The sequence below is a fragment of the Papio anubis genome, chromosome 18, assembly GCF_008728515.1.
Source record: "Papio anubis isolate 15944 chromosome 18, Panubis1.0, whole genome shotgun sequence".
Lineage (NCBI taxonomy): Eukaryota > Metazoa > Chordata > Mammalia > Primates > Cercopithecidae > Papio > Papio anubis.
Genome location: NC_044993.1, coordinates 47,138,149 through 47,154,952, shown reverse-complemented (window position 1 = coordinate 47,154,952; position 16,804 = coordinate 47,138,149). Strand labels below are relative to the sequence as shown.

General features: G+C 50.2%; 1 protein-coding gene across 2 annotated transcripts; it reads right to left on the bottom strand.

The window, feature by feature from the left end:
• Positions 1-583: 583 nt before the first annotated feature.
• NFATC2IP (nuclear factor of activated T cells 2 interacting protein) lies at positions 584-14,964 on the bottom strand. 2 transcript variants are annotated; one of them, XM_003916716.5, is made up of 8 exons: positions 14,094-14,953; positions 13,304-13,376; positions 10,795-10,912; positions 9,413-9,493; positions 9,134-9,320; positions 6,523-6,667; positions 6,284-6,393; positions 584-1,584 (listed from the first exon to the last, which is right to left on the bottom strand). In XM_003916716.5, the coding sequence occupies exons 1-8, from the start codon at positions 14,625-14,627 to the stop codon at positions 1,426-1,428; spliced, it is 1,407 nt and encodes a 468-aa protein (XP_003916765.3). In that variant the 5' UTR covers positions 14,628-14,953; the 3' UTR covers positions 584-1,425. The 2 variants fall into 2 exon arrangements, with proteins under 2 accessions (XP_003916765.3, XP_017808757.2); XM_017953268.3 differs by lacking the exons at positions 6,284-6,393; positions 6,523-6,667 and having other exon boundaries at positions 14,094-14,964.
• Positions 14,965-16,804: the final 1,840 nt, after the last annotated feature.

The following is a 16,804-nucleotide window of genomic DNA, read 5'->3' as shown; positions in this document are numbered from 1 at the left end:
ATTATTTGCAATTGCCTAGGAATGTACAAGCAACTCCTGAGAATAAACCAAAAAAGGTAAGAAACTCCATGAGAAAATGGGCAATGCACAGGAAAGGAAACCAGAAAGGCTAAATGAAAAAATTCCCCAAATGCTGATCAGATGAATGTATATTAAAGCACAGCACCACTATCTACCTATCAGACTGGCAAAAATTAGGTAGTCTGGCAATACAAGTGCTGGCAAGGATAAGGAGAAAAGGGTGGCCTCAAGTAGGGGGGTCAGTCACCATTCTAAAGAAAATCTGGAAAACCATAGAGAAACTGACCTCTGTGACCTATAAGCCCACCCTGGGTACATATGCCACACAAGCACAGAAGGGAACACACGAAAGGATGTTTATCGTGGCCTGTATCCAGTGCCGAGGGGTCAGAGGCACCCAGGTGTCCCCCACTTGAGGCAATGTGTGTAAGTGGCAATTGACATTGTGGAGTGCCACGTGGCAGGTCAAAGCAATACTGCATTTCTAGAAGAGGCAATGGGGCTAGATCTTAGCACACATTGAATGAAAACGGCGTAAGACGTATTGCACAATAGCACTATGTACAGTAAAAGCATATATTCACACATGAAACCTGGTATTTTACAAATACATTCATATTCAGAGACATGTGGGTGCTTATGGGAGAGGATGGTGTAAAGAAAGGGAAAAAAGCCATAAAACCAGAGAATCTTTGCATGGGACTGTATTCCTGAGATCCCAAACCAAAGGGATGAATGTGCTGTTATGCCTTAAATGTGTGCACCAGGAAACGTAAACTAGAAAGGGTGGCTCTGAAGGGTTCTCGGGTGAGGAAGACCCCCAGGGCTGAGAATCCACCACCTTCATCCTTCAAAAGAGTACCCCAGTTGTCTGCTTACGCTGCAGCCAGCAGGTGTGAGCTTGGTCATTTCCTGCAAACCAGGCAACCACACCAGTGTATAAGCCTCAAGTAAATGTCACTCCCAAGCCCCAAATGGGACTAAGGCCTCTGCTAGGCTAGGCATGGTGTAAGTCCCAGGCCTGGAAGCTCCCACCCAACCCTCATTTGTTTCAGTTCACTTTCAATATGTGCATAGTTTCATAGAGCAGACATTTCCATGAGGAAAAGAGGATGATGGTGAAAGGGGAGGGGTGAGGGGACATCTCCATGTCACAGAGACTGCAGAACTCAGCATGACTTGTGGACGGAGCCACAGGCCATCCAGGGCAACAACACCCACACAACTCACCAAGTGGTTAACGGCTCTAAACCAGGGTCAACAGGAGGGGACAAAAGTCACTCCTTGATTTTGCTGCAGCTTAAAGATAAGTTCTACCTCAGCTTCTGCTAGCCCTTATGGGGCAAAAAACGGGGAGTCATTCTCCCCAAGTCCAGGCTGGGCCATCAAACAGGGAGTGGGGTGTCAGCCCCAGACCTCAATGAGGTCCCCAGATTCCATGCCCAGGTCAGCTGGCAGCTCCCTGCCTGAAAGCTTTGTCCCATCAAAGAAGAAGGAGAGCTTCCGTCCCGACAGTCCCATGGCCTCCTCATAGTGGGACATGAGGGTCTTTAGAGGGGAATCCTGGATGGAAAGAAATGAAAATGGACATCAGAACATGAAAGGGGGTGGGGATCCTGTAGGGACAGACAGGGAACTTGGGACACGGAGGACAGGGGAAGGGGCGGAAACAATAAAGTCAGGGCCCCATGTGGGGAAAGGAGAGAGGACAAAGAAGCCAGCCCAGCCAGGCTCCTCTCTGGGAGCTGGGACAAATCCTGTCATCCCTCTGGGCTCCAAGTTGCTCAGGTAGAGGGCGGGGGCCACAAGCCCAAGGCTTAGGGGTGTAGGCTCTGAGTCAGGCAAGTCCTCCCAGCCTCGGCCTCCTCCCCTATGAAACGGAAGTGTGTACCAATGACTAAGAGAGCCCAGATTCTAGAGTAAGGATGAGCCAAGCTGGAGTCCAGGCTCTCGCACCTATTAGATGTGTGACCTTAAAAAAATGTTACAGGTTATGTCCCCCAGAGAAGACACCTTGTGGTCTTAACCCCTGGTTAAGTGTGAATGTGATCTGATTTGCAGATGGGGCCTTTGCAGATGCAATCAAGTTGAGATTGTACTGGATTAGAATGAGTGCTAACGCTGTGTGACTGGTAGACAGCTCACTGCAACCTCTGCCTCCTGGGTTCAAGCAATTCTCCCGCCTCAGCCTCCTGAGTAGCTGTGACTATAGGCACAGGCCACCACACCCTGTTAAGTTTTTGTATTTTTGGTAGAGACAGAGTTTCTCTATGTTGCCCAGGCTGGTCTCAAACTTCCTGAGTTCAGATGATCTACCCACTTTGGCCTCCCAAAGTGCTGGGATGACAGGCGTCAGCCCCTGCGCCCAGCCTGGGACTGGTATGCTCACGAAACAGACACAGAAACAGACATGAGGGGAGAGCACGCATGATGACAGAGCAAGAACACCAAGGACTGCGGGCCACTGGCAGGAGCCAGGAGGAGACAGGGCAGCTTCCACAGAGAGACCCCGAGGGACTGTGTGATGTTGTCAAATACATATTTGGTCTTTGTATGTTTCCTGGTATAAAATTCCTAAAATCCCTGGGAAAGAGTTAAGTATCTTTTTGCATGCTAATTAGTTGACTGGTGGCTGGCAGCCCCTAAAGAGCTTCAGGAATGGTGATGGTCACTAGAAAGACCAAGGTAGGATAAGAGAGTTGGGACTTTTTTCCCACCCCCCAACCTCCAAGAAGGAGGGAGAGAGTGAAGGTTGAGCTACCACCAATAGTCCGTGGTTTAATCAGTCATGCCTATATAACAAAGCTTCCATAAAAATCCAGAGGACAGGGTTTGGAGAACTTCCCAATAGTTGAACATGTGATGATTCCTGGAGAATGATGCCCAGGGAAGGTATGGAAGCTCTGCACCCTTTTCCCATGCTGTGCCCTACACATCTCTTCATCTGTACCCTTTGTTAACATCCTTTATAATAAACCAGTAAATGCAAGTGTCTCCCTGAGTTCTGTAAGCTGCTCTAGCAAATTAAACCCAAGGAGGGGACCAGGTACGGTGGCTCATGCCTGTAATCCCAACACTTTGGGAGGCCGAGGTGGGAGGATCGGTTGAGCCCAGAAGTTTTTTTTTATTCTTTTTTTTTTTTGAGACGGAGTCTCGCTTTGTTGTCCAGGCTGGAGTGCAGTGGCTCTATTTCGGCTCACTGCAAGCTCCGCTTCCCGGGTTCACGCCATTCTCCTGCCTCAGCCTCCCGAGTAGCTGGGACTACAGGCGCCTGCCATCACACCCGGCTAATTTTTTGTATTTTCAGTAGAGAAAGGGTTTCACCATGTTAGCCAGGATGGTCTCGATCTCCTGACCTCATGATCCACCCGACTCGGCCTCCCAAAGTGCTGGGATTACAGGCGTGACCCACCATGCTGGGCCGAGCCCAGGAGTTTGAGTCCAGCCTGGGCAACACAGTGAGACCCCATCTACACAAAAAAATTAAAAAATTAACCAAAGGTAGTGGCACACACCTGTAGTCCCAGCTACTCAGGAGGCTGAGGTGGAAGGATCACTTGAGCCCAGGAGTTTGAGGCTGTGGTAAGCCAAGATCACACCACTGTACTCCAGCCCAGGCAACAGAGCAAGACCCTGGCTCTCTCTCTTTTTTTGTTGTTGAGACAAAGTCTAGTTTTGTCGCCCAGGCTGGAGTGCAGTGGCTTGATCTTGGCACATTGCAACCTCCGCCTCCCGGGTTCAAGGGATTCTTCTGCCTCAGTCTCCTGAGTAGCTGGGACTACAGGTGCACACATACCTTTAAAAAAAAAAAAAGAAAAAAATCCTGAGTTTGTTTTTTTCCCCCATATCTTCAGAGACCCTGGCTCAGCTAACACCTTGATTTCAGACTTCTACCCTCCAGAACAATGAGAGAATAAATTTGCGTTGTTTTAAGCCACCCAATTTGTGGTACTTTGTTACAACAGCCAAAATACAAAAGTGGGATGCTGCTGGAATAAATAGTTAAATGTAACAGTGGATTTAGAATTGGATCAAGGCTGGAATAATTTTTTTTTTTTTTTTTTTGAGCTAAGGTCTTGCTCTGTCTCTCAGGCTGGAGTGCAGTGGCCCAGTCTTGGCTCACTGCAGCCTCAATCTCCTAGGCACAAGCGATCCTCACACCTCAGCCTCCTGGGTAGCTGGAACTATAGGTATGCGCCAGCATGCTGGGCTAATTTTTGTATTTTTTGTAGAGGCAGGGTTTCACTATGTTGCCCAGGCTGGTCTTGAACTCCTGAGCTCAAGCAATCTGTCCATGTTGGCCTCTCAAAGTGTTAGGATTACAGATGTGACGCACCCGCCTGGCTGAAGCTGGAAGAATTCTGAGATGCATGTTAGAAAAAACCTAGACTGCCTTGAAGAAACTGCTGGCAGAAATATGGACATTAAAGGGAATGTCCCTGCAGACTCACAAAGAGGAGAGGTGCAGAGAAAGCTCCTATCATCTTAAGAGGATGCATATATTGTTATGAACAGAAGGCTGCTAGAAGTATGAATATTAAAGGTGTTTCTGGTGAGGTCTCTGGAGGAAATGAGGAATATGTTATTGGAAACTGGAATAAAACCTTCCGATAAAGGTGGCGCAATCATGGCTCACTACAACCTCGATCTCCCAGGCTCAAGCAATCCTCCTGCCGCAGCCACCTGGGGAGCTAGGACTACAGGAGTTGGGATTACAGGTGTGAGCCACCGCACCTGGCCCAATTTCTCCCTTTTAAAATGGGAATGTGTATCCTATGTCCCATTACTGTATTTTAGAAGTGAATAACTTATTTTCTAGATTTCATGGGTTCACAGAGAGAGAGGAATTTTGTCCTAGAATGGACCATACCAAGTCTCATCCAAAACTGATTTAATGATTTAGAAAATAAAATTAGGACTTCTTGAATTGATTATATTTAAATGAGATTTTGGGCTTAAGAGTTGATGCTGGGATGGGTTAAGACTTGCAGGGATACTGGAATGGGATGTATATATTTTGCAGATGGGAAGGCCATGAATTTGATGGGGGCTAGAGAACAGTGCGTTAAGGATTGAACTGTATTCCCCTGAAAAGGTACTTTGCGGTCCTAACCCCTAGTAAATATGAATGTAACCTTATTTGAAAGTAGGGACTTTGCAGATATAATCAAGTTGAGATGAGGTTGTGCTTGGTTAGGGTGGGGCTAGCCCAACATGACCTATGTCTTTCCAAGAAGAGAAATGAACACAGAGACACATGGAGAACACCATGTGATCACAGAGGGAGAGACTGGAGTGACACAGCTGCAAGCCAAGGAACTCTGGCCACCAGCAGAAGCTAGAAACAGGTAAGGAAGGTTTCCACCCAGATTCTCAGATGGAACCAGGCCCTGCCAACACCTTCAATTCAGACTTCTAGCCTCCAGAAGTGTAAGGGAATAGGTTTCTATTGTTTTAAGCCACCCAGTTTGTGTATTTTATTACAGTAGACTTAAGAAATGAATGCAGCAGGCCAGGCGTGGTGGCTCACACCTGTAATCCCAACACTTTGGGAGGCCAAGGCGGGTGGATCACTTGAGGTCAGGAGTTAGAGACCAGCCTGGCCAACATGGTGAAACCCCATCTCTACTAAAAATACAAAAATTAGCCCAGCACGTGCATCTGTAATCCCAGCTACTCGGGAGGCTGAGGCAGGAGAATCACTTGAAACTCGGAAGGCGGAGGTTGCAGTGAGCCAAGATCGTGCCAGACTCCAGCCTGGGCGACAGACTGAGACTCTCAAAAAAAAAAAAAAAAAGTGACTGCACCAAGTTGCTTATTCCACCTCTCTAGAACTCAGTCTTCTTATTGCCAAATGAGGATAACAGTGCTTTCCCACATCAGATTGTTGTGAAATTAAATAAGATCCTGAACGTGAGGAAATTATCCTCGGCACAGGGAGTGGCACTTAGCCGTGTGGCCTTCATTGTTATTTTGATGGGTTTTACTGATTACCGTCCAAGGGTCCTTTCTGTTTTAATCAGAAGGAGTCAGGAGACTGAGGGGGCACCCAGACTAGGGCAGACGGTACCAGCAGTAGCGAGGAGGGAAGCTGAACGATGGGTTTTCCCACTACCTAGGATGGCTGGGAACCCAAGAACATGGAGGGCAGTGTCTCCTGCAAGTCAAGATTAGGGGAATCCATCCTCCATTAACTGACAAGAGAGACGAGAGGCAGCAGAGGACAGGGTGAAGGGCGTGGAGAGCCATCTCTCCCACTCACTCGAGACAGTGAGACTTCCAGTGTCTGGTGTTTCTCCTTTCCCTGCACCCGGAGCTGGAGCTGTCGGGATGTCTCTGTGGCCTCTGGAGAACTTGCCAGTACCACACAGTCTGTGGGAGGCAGAATCAGGAAGCCAGGGCTAAATGGGGGCTTGGAAGCAGGGCCCGTGCTGAACCTCTCCCTGTATCCCCTTCCCCTGGCAAATGCCTCAAGGCCCCACCTCCCTGCCTTCCTCTCACCAATGATGTCAGCCACTCCGAGCTTTAGGGTCCTGGGAGTGGCAGTAGGTGATAGCTCTGTCTCTCCAAAAAGCAAAAGGATCCTGCTTGGGGACACCCCAAGGTGGGTAGCCATGTGGTCCACCACACTCTGCAGGGGCTCCGACTAGGGATGGGGACAAGAAGCAAAAGAGGTCTTCCTGCCTTGAAATCCACACACCCGCCCCCCACACCACCCAAACACAAGCTCTGGCCTTAGGTACTTGCTAAGCTCCTCAGCTGTGAGTTTCATCATATTTACCTAGTAAGGTATAGAATAAAATCATGTCAGCAAGGGGTACAGGCAAGTAACACAAAGAAATATAGCAGCCATGGGTTAGGACAAAGAAAGGGGTGATGGCGATTGTAGCAAACTGGAACTCACATGCCACCTAGATAGGCTGGCTGTTACACAGCTCCAGTTGATTGGCACTGCGTGGGAACGTGGGCCAGTGTGACATCGTCCTATTTTTTTCTTTTTTTTTAAGAGGGAGTTTCACTCGTTAACCAGGTTGGAGTGTAGTGGTGCACAATCTCGGCTCACTGCAACCTCCGCCTCCCAGATTCAAGTGATTCTCCTGCCAGGCTGGTCTCGAACTCTTGAATTCAGGTGATCAACCTGCCTCGGCCTCCCAAAGTACAGGGATTACAGGTGTAAGCCACCACACCTGGCCGCATCTTCCTATTTTTTAAGAGAAGCCAGAAATCTGGACCTTTTTTTTTTTTTCCTTTCTTTGTATAATTTTAGTAGAGACGGGCTTCACCATATTGGCCAGGCTGGTCTTGAACTCCTGATCTCAAGTGAGATCTGAGGCAGAGTCTCGCTCTTTCACCCAGGCTGGAGGGTAGTGGCGCAATCTTGGCTCACTGAAACCTCCTCCCCCTGGGTTCCAGTGATTCTCCTGCCTCAGCCTCCGAGTTGCTGAAATTACACGCACCCACCACCACGCCCAGCTAATTTTTGTATTTTTAGTAAAGATGGGGTTTCATCACATTGGCCAGGCTGGTCTCAAACTCCTGACCTCAGGTGATCTGCCTGCCTTGGCCTCCCAAAAGTGCTGGGATTACGGGCGTGAGGCACCGCACCCAGCCAGAAATCTGGACCTTTGTATGAAATCACCCATCAAAAAGGTGACAACAAACTTGTATATTTTTAAAGCACTTGGTCAGGCATGGTGGCTCACACCTATAATCTCGGCATTTTGAGAGGCCGAGGCGGGAGGCTTGCTTGGGGTCAGGAGTTCAAGATCAGCCTGAGCAACAAAGCAAGATCCCACCTTCATTTTTTTTTTTTTTAGAGACAGGGTCTTGCTCTGTCACCCAGGCTGCAGTGCAGTGGCACAATCACAGCTCACTGTAGCCTCCAACTCCTGGACTCAGAAGATCCTCCTGCATCAGCCTCCCAAGTTGCTGGGACTACAGGTCTGCACCACCATGCCTGGTTAATTTTTTTATTTTTAGTAGAGACAAGGTCTCACTATTTTGCCCAGGCTGGTCTTGAACTCCTGGCCTCTAAGTGATCCTCTCACCTTGGCCTTCCAAAGTGCTGGGATTACAGGAGTGAGCCACCATACCTGGCCCCCATCTCTATGTTTAAAAAATAAAATAGGCTAGGCACAGTGGCTTATGCCTCTAATCCCAACACTTTGGGAGGCCGACTCAGGGGATCACTTGAGATCAGGAGTTCAAGACCAGCCTGGCCAATACGGTGAAGCCCTGCCTCTACTAAAAATACAAAAATTAGTCGGGCATGGTGGGGGCACCTGTAGTCCCAGCTACTTGGGAGGCTGAGGTGGGAGAATCGCTTGAACCTGGGAGGTGAAGTTTTCAGTGAGCCAAGATTGTGCCACTGCACTCCAGCCTAGGCAACAGAGTGAGACTCTGTCTCAAAAAATAAAAATAATAAAATAAAATAAAATAAGTCTACAGGGCAAAGAAAGCAGACATATGGTTGAAAAAGCCATGGGCTGCCAGTCTGCAACCTCTGCCTTAGTTGCTTGACTGATGCACAGTGCATCAGTAATGGTAACGTCTGTTATCATTCCTGGTGTTGAAACAGGTTTATCCCTACAAAAGTATCAAGCTTTGCCAGGAAGCTGGGGGAGCTCAGGGTTACTGAGTGACATCTGCTGTGTCCAGGGCAGTGAGAGCAAGTCCAAGAGGGAAGCCGAGGTTCCTAGGGAGGAAGGTAAGAGAGACTCCCAAAAAAAGCTTCTGAGAACTGACAGGATGCTTCACACCTGGAATCCCAGCACTTTGGGAGGTCAATGAGGGACAATTTTGGAACAAGCCTGGACACAGTGAGACCACTTTTTGAAGGAAAAAAAAAAAAAAAAAAAAACACAGGATGCTTATGAGGAGCTTTGAAGAATGGGTAGAAAGTTTGCCAGAAAGAGAGGGGAGCATTGGGAAAATGCAGATGGAGGAAACAGAAAGTGTGAAAGCAGGACAGACTGAAAAGAATGATGGGCAGCTCCAGAGAGCAGGATGGGAAAAGGATGACAGTCCCTTCTGCCAGGACACCCCTGCTGGACACCACCATCTCTCCAGAAGCAGCTCCTGGGTCCTTCTCCCATGGGCCTCAGGCACTCACCATTCTGAGGGGCAATCTGACCAGGTCAGCCCGGCAACGGATTTTGAGCGGGAAGAGTCGGGGGGTCTCTGGGAGGGTGGGCCCTTCCACCAAGACCACTTCATCCTCTTGGCCCTGTTGCTCTTGGCCCTGAGGTGGCTTGGGGCTCAGGCAGGAACGGAGATCCTGGAGGCGCTTGTTCACCTCACTGCAGTGCAGACAGGACCCTGGGTCAACTGGAGTCAGCTACCCTCCCAGATTGCCCTCTTCCATCCCAGCCAGAGCCCCTGCACTTGGCACCTTAATTTCTTGAGTGCCCGAGTATGCTTTCTGCTTTTGGTCCTTGGTGAAGGTGGGGACAGAGGAGAGTTGTCCAGATCCCTGTAGAAGCAAGAGACGGTAGGACGGAGGCAATGGAGGGAGTCTGGCCCCACAAATCCCTAAAAACCAGATTCTTGGACAATCAAGAGGAAGCACAGTCGGACACAATGGATCACACCTGTAATCCCAGCACTTTGGGAGGCTGAGCCAGGAGAATCACTCGAGCCCAGGGGTCCAAGACCAGGCTAGGCAAGATGGGGAGACCCTATTTCTACATAATTAGCCAGGCATAGTGGAACACAGCTGTAGTCCCAGCTACTCAGGAGGCTGAGGTGGGAGGGTCACTTGAACCCAGGAATTTGAGGCTGCAATAAGCTATGATCACACCACTGCACTCCAGCCTGGGCAATGGAGTGAGGCTCTATCTCTAAAAATGTAAAAATACATTTAAAAAATAAAGAGGGAGCAGCTTCCAATAACCCCATTTCACTGGAAGGCAGGGGTAGGGGAGAGGGAAAGCCTGAGGCATCATTTTTATATTTATATGACCTGAATATTAGGGAAGAAAATGCCTCACTTTTGAGATTGTCACTTCCCAGGAAAATGTCCAATAATATCTGACAGACGGCAAGTACTTACTATATGTCCAGTGTTGCCCAGGCTGGTCTTGAACTCCTGGGCTCAAGTGATTCACTTCCCTTGGCCTCCCAAAGTGCTGGGATTACAGGCAAGAGCCATTGTGTCCAGTCAAGTGTTAACTCTTGATTGACTTAGCAATTCATTGACACAAGTGCCACTATTATTCCCAGGTTTGGGGGGTTTTTTTGTCTGTCTGTCTGTTTGCTTTTTAGAGACAGGGTCTCACTCTGTCACCCAGGCTGGAGTATAGTGGCACGATCATGGCTCACTGCAGCCTCCAACTCCTGGGATAAAGTGATCTTCCCACCTCAGCCTCCTGAGCAGCTGGGATTACAGGAGTATGCCACCACGCCAGGCTACTTTTTATTTTACTTTTTATAGAGACAGGGTCTCTCTCTGCTTCCCAGGCTGTAAAACGGGGTTTTACAGATGAAGAAAGAGAAGCATGGAGAGGACAGGGAAGCCGGATTGGAACCACACCTTAAGCTCGCATTACTAGGGTCTCAGAATCCACTCCCAAGGGTGGTCCTGAAGGGTTCACTGTCACCTCCCGGGGTAAGCCACCTCTTTTCCCAAGCACTTCATTCCCCACATGAACCTCAACAGTCCTTCTATCCCTTCTTCTTACCCTTTCAGGAGCCACCCAAGGGTCCTACCTGCCTTCGCTTACCCCTCCAACTCACTTCCTGCTCCCAGGGCCCAAGGGCCCTGGCCTCACTCACAGAATCTCTGTCTTTTTCTTCTCTTCTTTATCCTTAGTCCTCAGCTTTGTCTTCCAGGGAGAGCCTGGTGATGGCGAGCCCTCATGGTAGAGACCACTCGAATCTGCCAGCTCCACCTCTGGGGGCAAAGGAAGAGAAGGTAGAAGGAGGTTATCCAAGGGAGGCCACCGAAGGCCAAGAAGAAACAAGTCAGAGGCTTCAAGAAGATCCCAGGAAAGGAGGAGACCACGGAGCCCCTGGCACACACAGGGCCACACGATAATACTGGGAAAGGGGGCAGGGGATGAGACTGCTATTTAGTATAAAGATAGCTGATATTAACTTAAAATTAACTTAAATTTCTCATGAAAGGAAACCAGGTATTATTTTCTATAATACAGAAATTTCTATTTGCCCACTGTCAATAAAAGATCATCACAAACCACGAAAATAAATACTGTGAAAATTAAAAAATGATAAGAAACACTAGATCAGTGGCTCTCAACCAGGGACAATTTTGCCTCTGAGGGGACATGTAGCAATGTCTAGAGACAATATTGGTTATCAAAATGTGGAGGGCGAGGGGGCTGAGGTATAATACTTCCCAGGGATGGAAGTCAGGATGCCGCTAAACTTTCTACAATGTACAGGACAGCTTCTAACACCAAAGAATTTTCCAGTCCAAAAAATGCCAGTAATGCTGAAATCGTGAAATCCTGTCCTAACTAAATATAGCAGCTGCGAGAGGCCTGTGATTCTACATTTCTTTTTTTCTTTTTTTTTTTTGAGACCGGGTCTTACTGTGTCACCCAGGTTGGAGTGCAGTGGCATGATCATGGCTCACTGCAGCTTCGACTTCCTGAGCTCAGGTGATTCTCCCACCTCAGCCTCCTGAGTAGCTAGGACTACAAGTACACATCACCATGCCTGGTTTTTTTATTTTTCTGTAGAAACAGGGTCTCATCATATTGCGCAGGCTGGTCTCGAACTCCTGGGCTCCAGCAATCCTCCCATCTCAGCCTCCCAAAGTGCTGGGATTATAGCACTTTGAGCCACTGCGCCCAGCTGATTCTGCATTTCTAGCAAGCTGGGCCCACGTTTTGAGTATCAGGGATAGGGGTACCTTTTGCATAGCACTTCTATGTCCTAGGTACTGTCCTAAAGCATATATCTAGCCAAGAGGCAGCTCTCCCTATATTCCCTTTCGTTAATTCTCACCAAAATCTGCACCAAAATGGGGTCTACTATTATCCCCACTTTCATAATGAGGAAATTGAAGCATTGAGAAATTAAGAAACTTGCCCAGGCCGGGCATAGTGGCTCACGCCTATAATCCCAGCACTTTGGGAGGCCAAGGCGGACAGATCACCTAAGGTCAGGAGTTCAAGATCAGCCTGGCCAACATGACGAAACCCCATCTCTACTAAAAATACAAAAATTAGCCAGACATGGTGGTGGGCACCTGTAATCCCTGCTACTCAGGAGGCTGAGGCAGGAGAATGGCTTGACCCTGGGAGATGGAGGTTGCAGAGAGCTGAGATCGCGCCACTACACTCCAGCCTGGGTGACAAAGTGAGACTGTCTCAAAAAAAAAAAAGAAAACAGAAACTTGCCTAAGATTACACAGCTATTAAGAGATAGAGCTGAGGCTGGGCACAATGGCTCACGCCTGTAATCTCAGCACTTTGGGAGGCCAAGATGGGCGGATCACCTGAGGTCAGGAGTTCAAGACCAGCCAGGCCAACATGGTGAAACTCCATCTCTACTAAAAAATACAAAAAATTAGCCAGGCGTGGTGGTGCGCGCCTGTAATCCCAGCTACTGGGAAGGATGGGGCAGGAGAATTGCTTGAACCCAGGAAGCAGGGATCGCGCCATTGCACTCCAGCTTGGGCAACAAGAGCGAAACTGTCTCAAAAAAAAAAAAAAAAAAAAAAAAGAGCAAGAACTGAGATTCAAACACAGGCCAGATGGCTCCTATCTGCTTTTAATCACCCCACCATACTCCCTCATGGCACAAGAGTCTTGGTCCAAGGTCTCCATTTGCCCACTGGATTATTTCCTTCTTAGACTTCATTCCTATTCCCTGCCCTTGAGTTTGCAAAAAATGCATCACTGGGGGAGGACAAAGACAGGGCATCCCTGATAAGATTCAGAGAAAAAATGCATCACTGGGGGAGGACAAAGACAGGGCATCCCTGATAAGATTCAGAGAACACCCTGCTGGCTCCAGTGTTCCCAAGGAACTTGCTATAGATGTAACAAGGTGTCACAGATTCTCAACACCTCACTGCCTCCTGCGCCGCCCAGGACTACGGAATCAGCATCTCTTTAGGTGGCACCAGAAATGTATACATTAATACATTCTATGCTTGTTAACAATCCAGCTCCTGTGGCTGGGATGCAGGAATCCCCTCTCCCACACTCTTCCCTTGAGCCTCAGGAGACAACTGACTGCAGGAACATAAACCACAGGAAGTCTCCTAAGAGAAGCCAGCGCTGCATGCCTCTCCCTGGACGCCCTCCCTTACCTTCCTCATCCCCTGGAGGGTAGAGTTTCAGGAGGGATAGGTCATCTGGGATAAGGCAAAGGCTACTTTTAACCTGCAAAGACAAGGAGGGAGAGGGGTCAGACCCAAGTCCTCCCCTTACAGAAAGAAAAAACTGGGGGTGATTCTTCCCTAACACCCAGCTTCCAAATCCTCCCTAAGATCGTGGACACCTTGGCCCTCTCCTGGCAACCTAGGAATCCAGCTTCCCCAGGATTCAGAATGGAAGTACCCTTCACCCTTTCCTCCATCTGCCTAAGACACTCTGAAGATGTGTGTTTCCTTGTCCTTTTTAACTAGGTTACTAGTCGCCCCTCTACCCCAGACTCTTAGGGATTCTCAGCCCCCTAGCTCACGCGACCATCGGGGGACCCCAGCCTCCTGGAGCTGCCCAGTCCTCTCTGAACCCGCATGGACTCCAACCCCCAATACCCCAGCTCCCTGGCTTCATTTGCCACGGGCCCCAACCTCGAAATCCAACGGCCCCAGGTCCTCCCAGTCCCTCTCCAAACCCTCAAGAACCCCAGTTCTTCAGCCTCCTTGTGCCCCCAAGACTCTAGCTCCTAGAAATCCTAAACTTCCAACGCATCCCACCCTCCTTCACCACCCCGGTCTGCAGAAAGTCCCGGAGCCCTGCCTCTCCCTGCCTCCAACACGCTAGCCCCCCAGGACCAGCCCCAGAACCCCAGCCTCAACACCCCTACAGCCCTACCCTCCCCGGAGGCCAAGCCCCTGGCCCTTCCGCCTGTCCCCTCCCCGGGACCGGACGCACCTTCCCCGAGTACACCGGAACCAGCGGCGCCTCCCCGGGATCCAGCACCAGCCGCCGCCGCCGCCTGACCGGCTCCCGCGGGGGTCCTGCGGACCGCGCGTCCGCCCCTTCGCTGTCACTGTCGCTGTCATCCCGGGACGCGACCGGCCCCGGGGGCTCCGAGGGTGCAACCTCAACCTCGTCGGCGGCACAGCGAGCACTGGTGACCTCCACAATTTCCTCATCGCTGTCGCTGACCAAGTCCACAGACACGACGTCCAGAGTGCCCCGGGATGGAGACCGCTGGGCCCGAGGACGCCGGCCCCGACCGCCCCAGCCGCCCCGACCCCCTCGGCCCGCACCGCTACCTCGGGACAAGCGGCCCCGCTTCCCCACAGGCTCCGCCATAGCACACGTTCCTCCACAACACACGCCCGCCTCCTCTCGCCTCGCCCTGCCCCCTTCAGCGACTTTCGCCTTGCATTGGACAAACAGCCTGCTCGTCAGCACCTCTTCACGCCCACACGCGCGGGATCCGCCTTCCCGCCTTTTCATTGGTCTCTGTACCCGCTCATCATGCTCCCACCTCTGAAACCAAGGCGCCAAAGATTCCAATCACCTCGGAGCAATCACCATAGGTTTCGATTCAGTCGGCCTCACCCATTGGCTGGGCCTCCTCTCCACAGCCTAGCCTCTCCCGGACCCGCCCATCCAAGACACCCATCTTCCGGCTTGGTTAGGGGCAGGGCATCCTGGGAAATGTAGTCCTCGAGTGGTAAGGTTTCCGGGAGGAGGAAGACCGGCCTGGAATTCCTTGTGGAAACCGCGGATTTAACCAGGCGCGGTGCCTCACGCCTGTAATCCCGGTACTTTGAGAGGCTGAGGCGGGCAGATTGATTGAGCTCAGGAGTTTGAGACCAGCCTGGCCAATGTGGCGAAACCGCGTCTCTACTAAGAATGCAAAAATTACCCGGCGTGGTGGCACCCCTCTGTGGTCCCAACTACTCAGGAGGCTGAGGTGGGAGTTTCGCTGGAGCCCGGGAGGCGGAGATCGCACCACTGCACCCCAGCCTGGGTGACAGAGCCAGACCCTGTCTCAAAAATGCTTTAAAGAAATAATAAGGCTGGCCGGGCGCGGTGGCTCACGCCTGTAATCCCAGCACTTTGGGAGGCCGAGGCGGGCGGATCACCTGAAGTCAGGAGTTCGAGACCAGCCTGGCCAACATGGTGAAACCCTATTTCTACTAAAATGCAAAAAAAAAAAAAAAAAAATTAGCTGGGCATGGTGGTGTGCTCCTGTATTCCCAGCTACTTGGGAGGCTGAGACAGGAGGATCGCTTGAACCCGGGAGGTGGAGGTGTCAGTGACCTGAGATCGAGCCACTGCCCTCCAGCCTTGGTGACAGAGCCAGACTCTGTGGCAAAAAATAAAAAAAAAATTAAAAAAAAAAATAAGGCCAGGCGCGGTGGCTCACGCCCGTAATCCCAGCACTTTGGAAGGCTGAGGCGGGCAGATGACGAGGTCAGGAGATCGAGACCATCCTGGCTAACACGGTGAAACCCCTTCTCTACTAAAAATACAAAAAATTAGCCAGGCGAGGTGGCGGGCACCTATAGTCCCAGCTACTCGGGAGGCTGAGGCGGGAGAATGGCGTGAACCCAGGAGGCGGAGCTTGCACTGAGCCGAGATCAGGCCACTGCACTCCAGCCTGGGCAACAGCGCGAGACTCCGTCTCAAAAAAAAAAAAAAAAAAAAAGGCTGAACTATGTTTGACTAAAGATGTTGTCAAGTCCTCTTACTTGAGGACCAGTCATTGTTTATCTTGAAAACATGGTATTGCAACCGCCCCTATAAACTTGGGAAGAAGGGAGCAGGAGAAATGTAAAGAAACCAAGCTTGCGGTGCACTCAGCATTGATCTCAGGGCAGCTGCTCCCTGACCTGCTTCCCCAAAGCCATCCGGTGCCTGTGGCCCCACAGTCACATAGCCCCTGTCACAAGATTATAGTTCCCCTTAACTGCTCTCGAATCACAGCTTGGACATCACGTTAGGTATTCCGTTTGAGATATTCCTTCAGGTCTTGATGGAACTACTGACTCAGCTGAGCTGAAGGACCCCACAAGGAGCTGACTCCCCTCAAAATGCAGCTTCTACACCCTGACAATTTCATCCCCCTTCCCAACCAATCAATGACCCCAATTTTCCAGCCCATCACCCTCCACAAACCCCTTAAAAGCCCCAGCCCAGAACTCCTTGGAGAGAGATTTGAGGGTCTCCTCCCATCACCTCGCTCGGCACCCTGCGATCATTAAACTCTCTCTGCTGCGTCCCCACGGTCTCAGAGTCACAGAGCTGTGACTACACAGTGGGCATATGAACCTGCAACTCCTGTAACAGTATGGCATTTGAAATTTTATCTTGAAAACAGGATAATGGTTTATACCTGCTTGGCTGTAATGAAGGATGAGATATTTCTTTCTGCCTTTGCAATCTTTTAGCAGATTGCCAGTGATGATTCTAACTTAATGCTTATTCAAGCTGGGCGCAGTGGCTCACGCCTGTAATCCCAGTACTTTGGGAGGCTGAGGCGGGTGTATCACCTGAGATCAGGAGTTCGAGACCAGCCTGGCCAATATGGTGGTGTATTTTTCTACCAAAAATACAAAAAATTAGCCAGGCATTGTGGTTGGCACCTGTAATCCCAGCTACTCGGGAGCCTGAGGCAGGAGGAT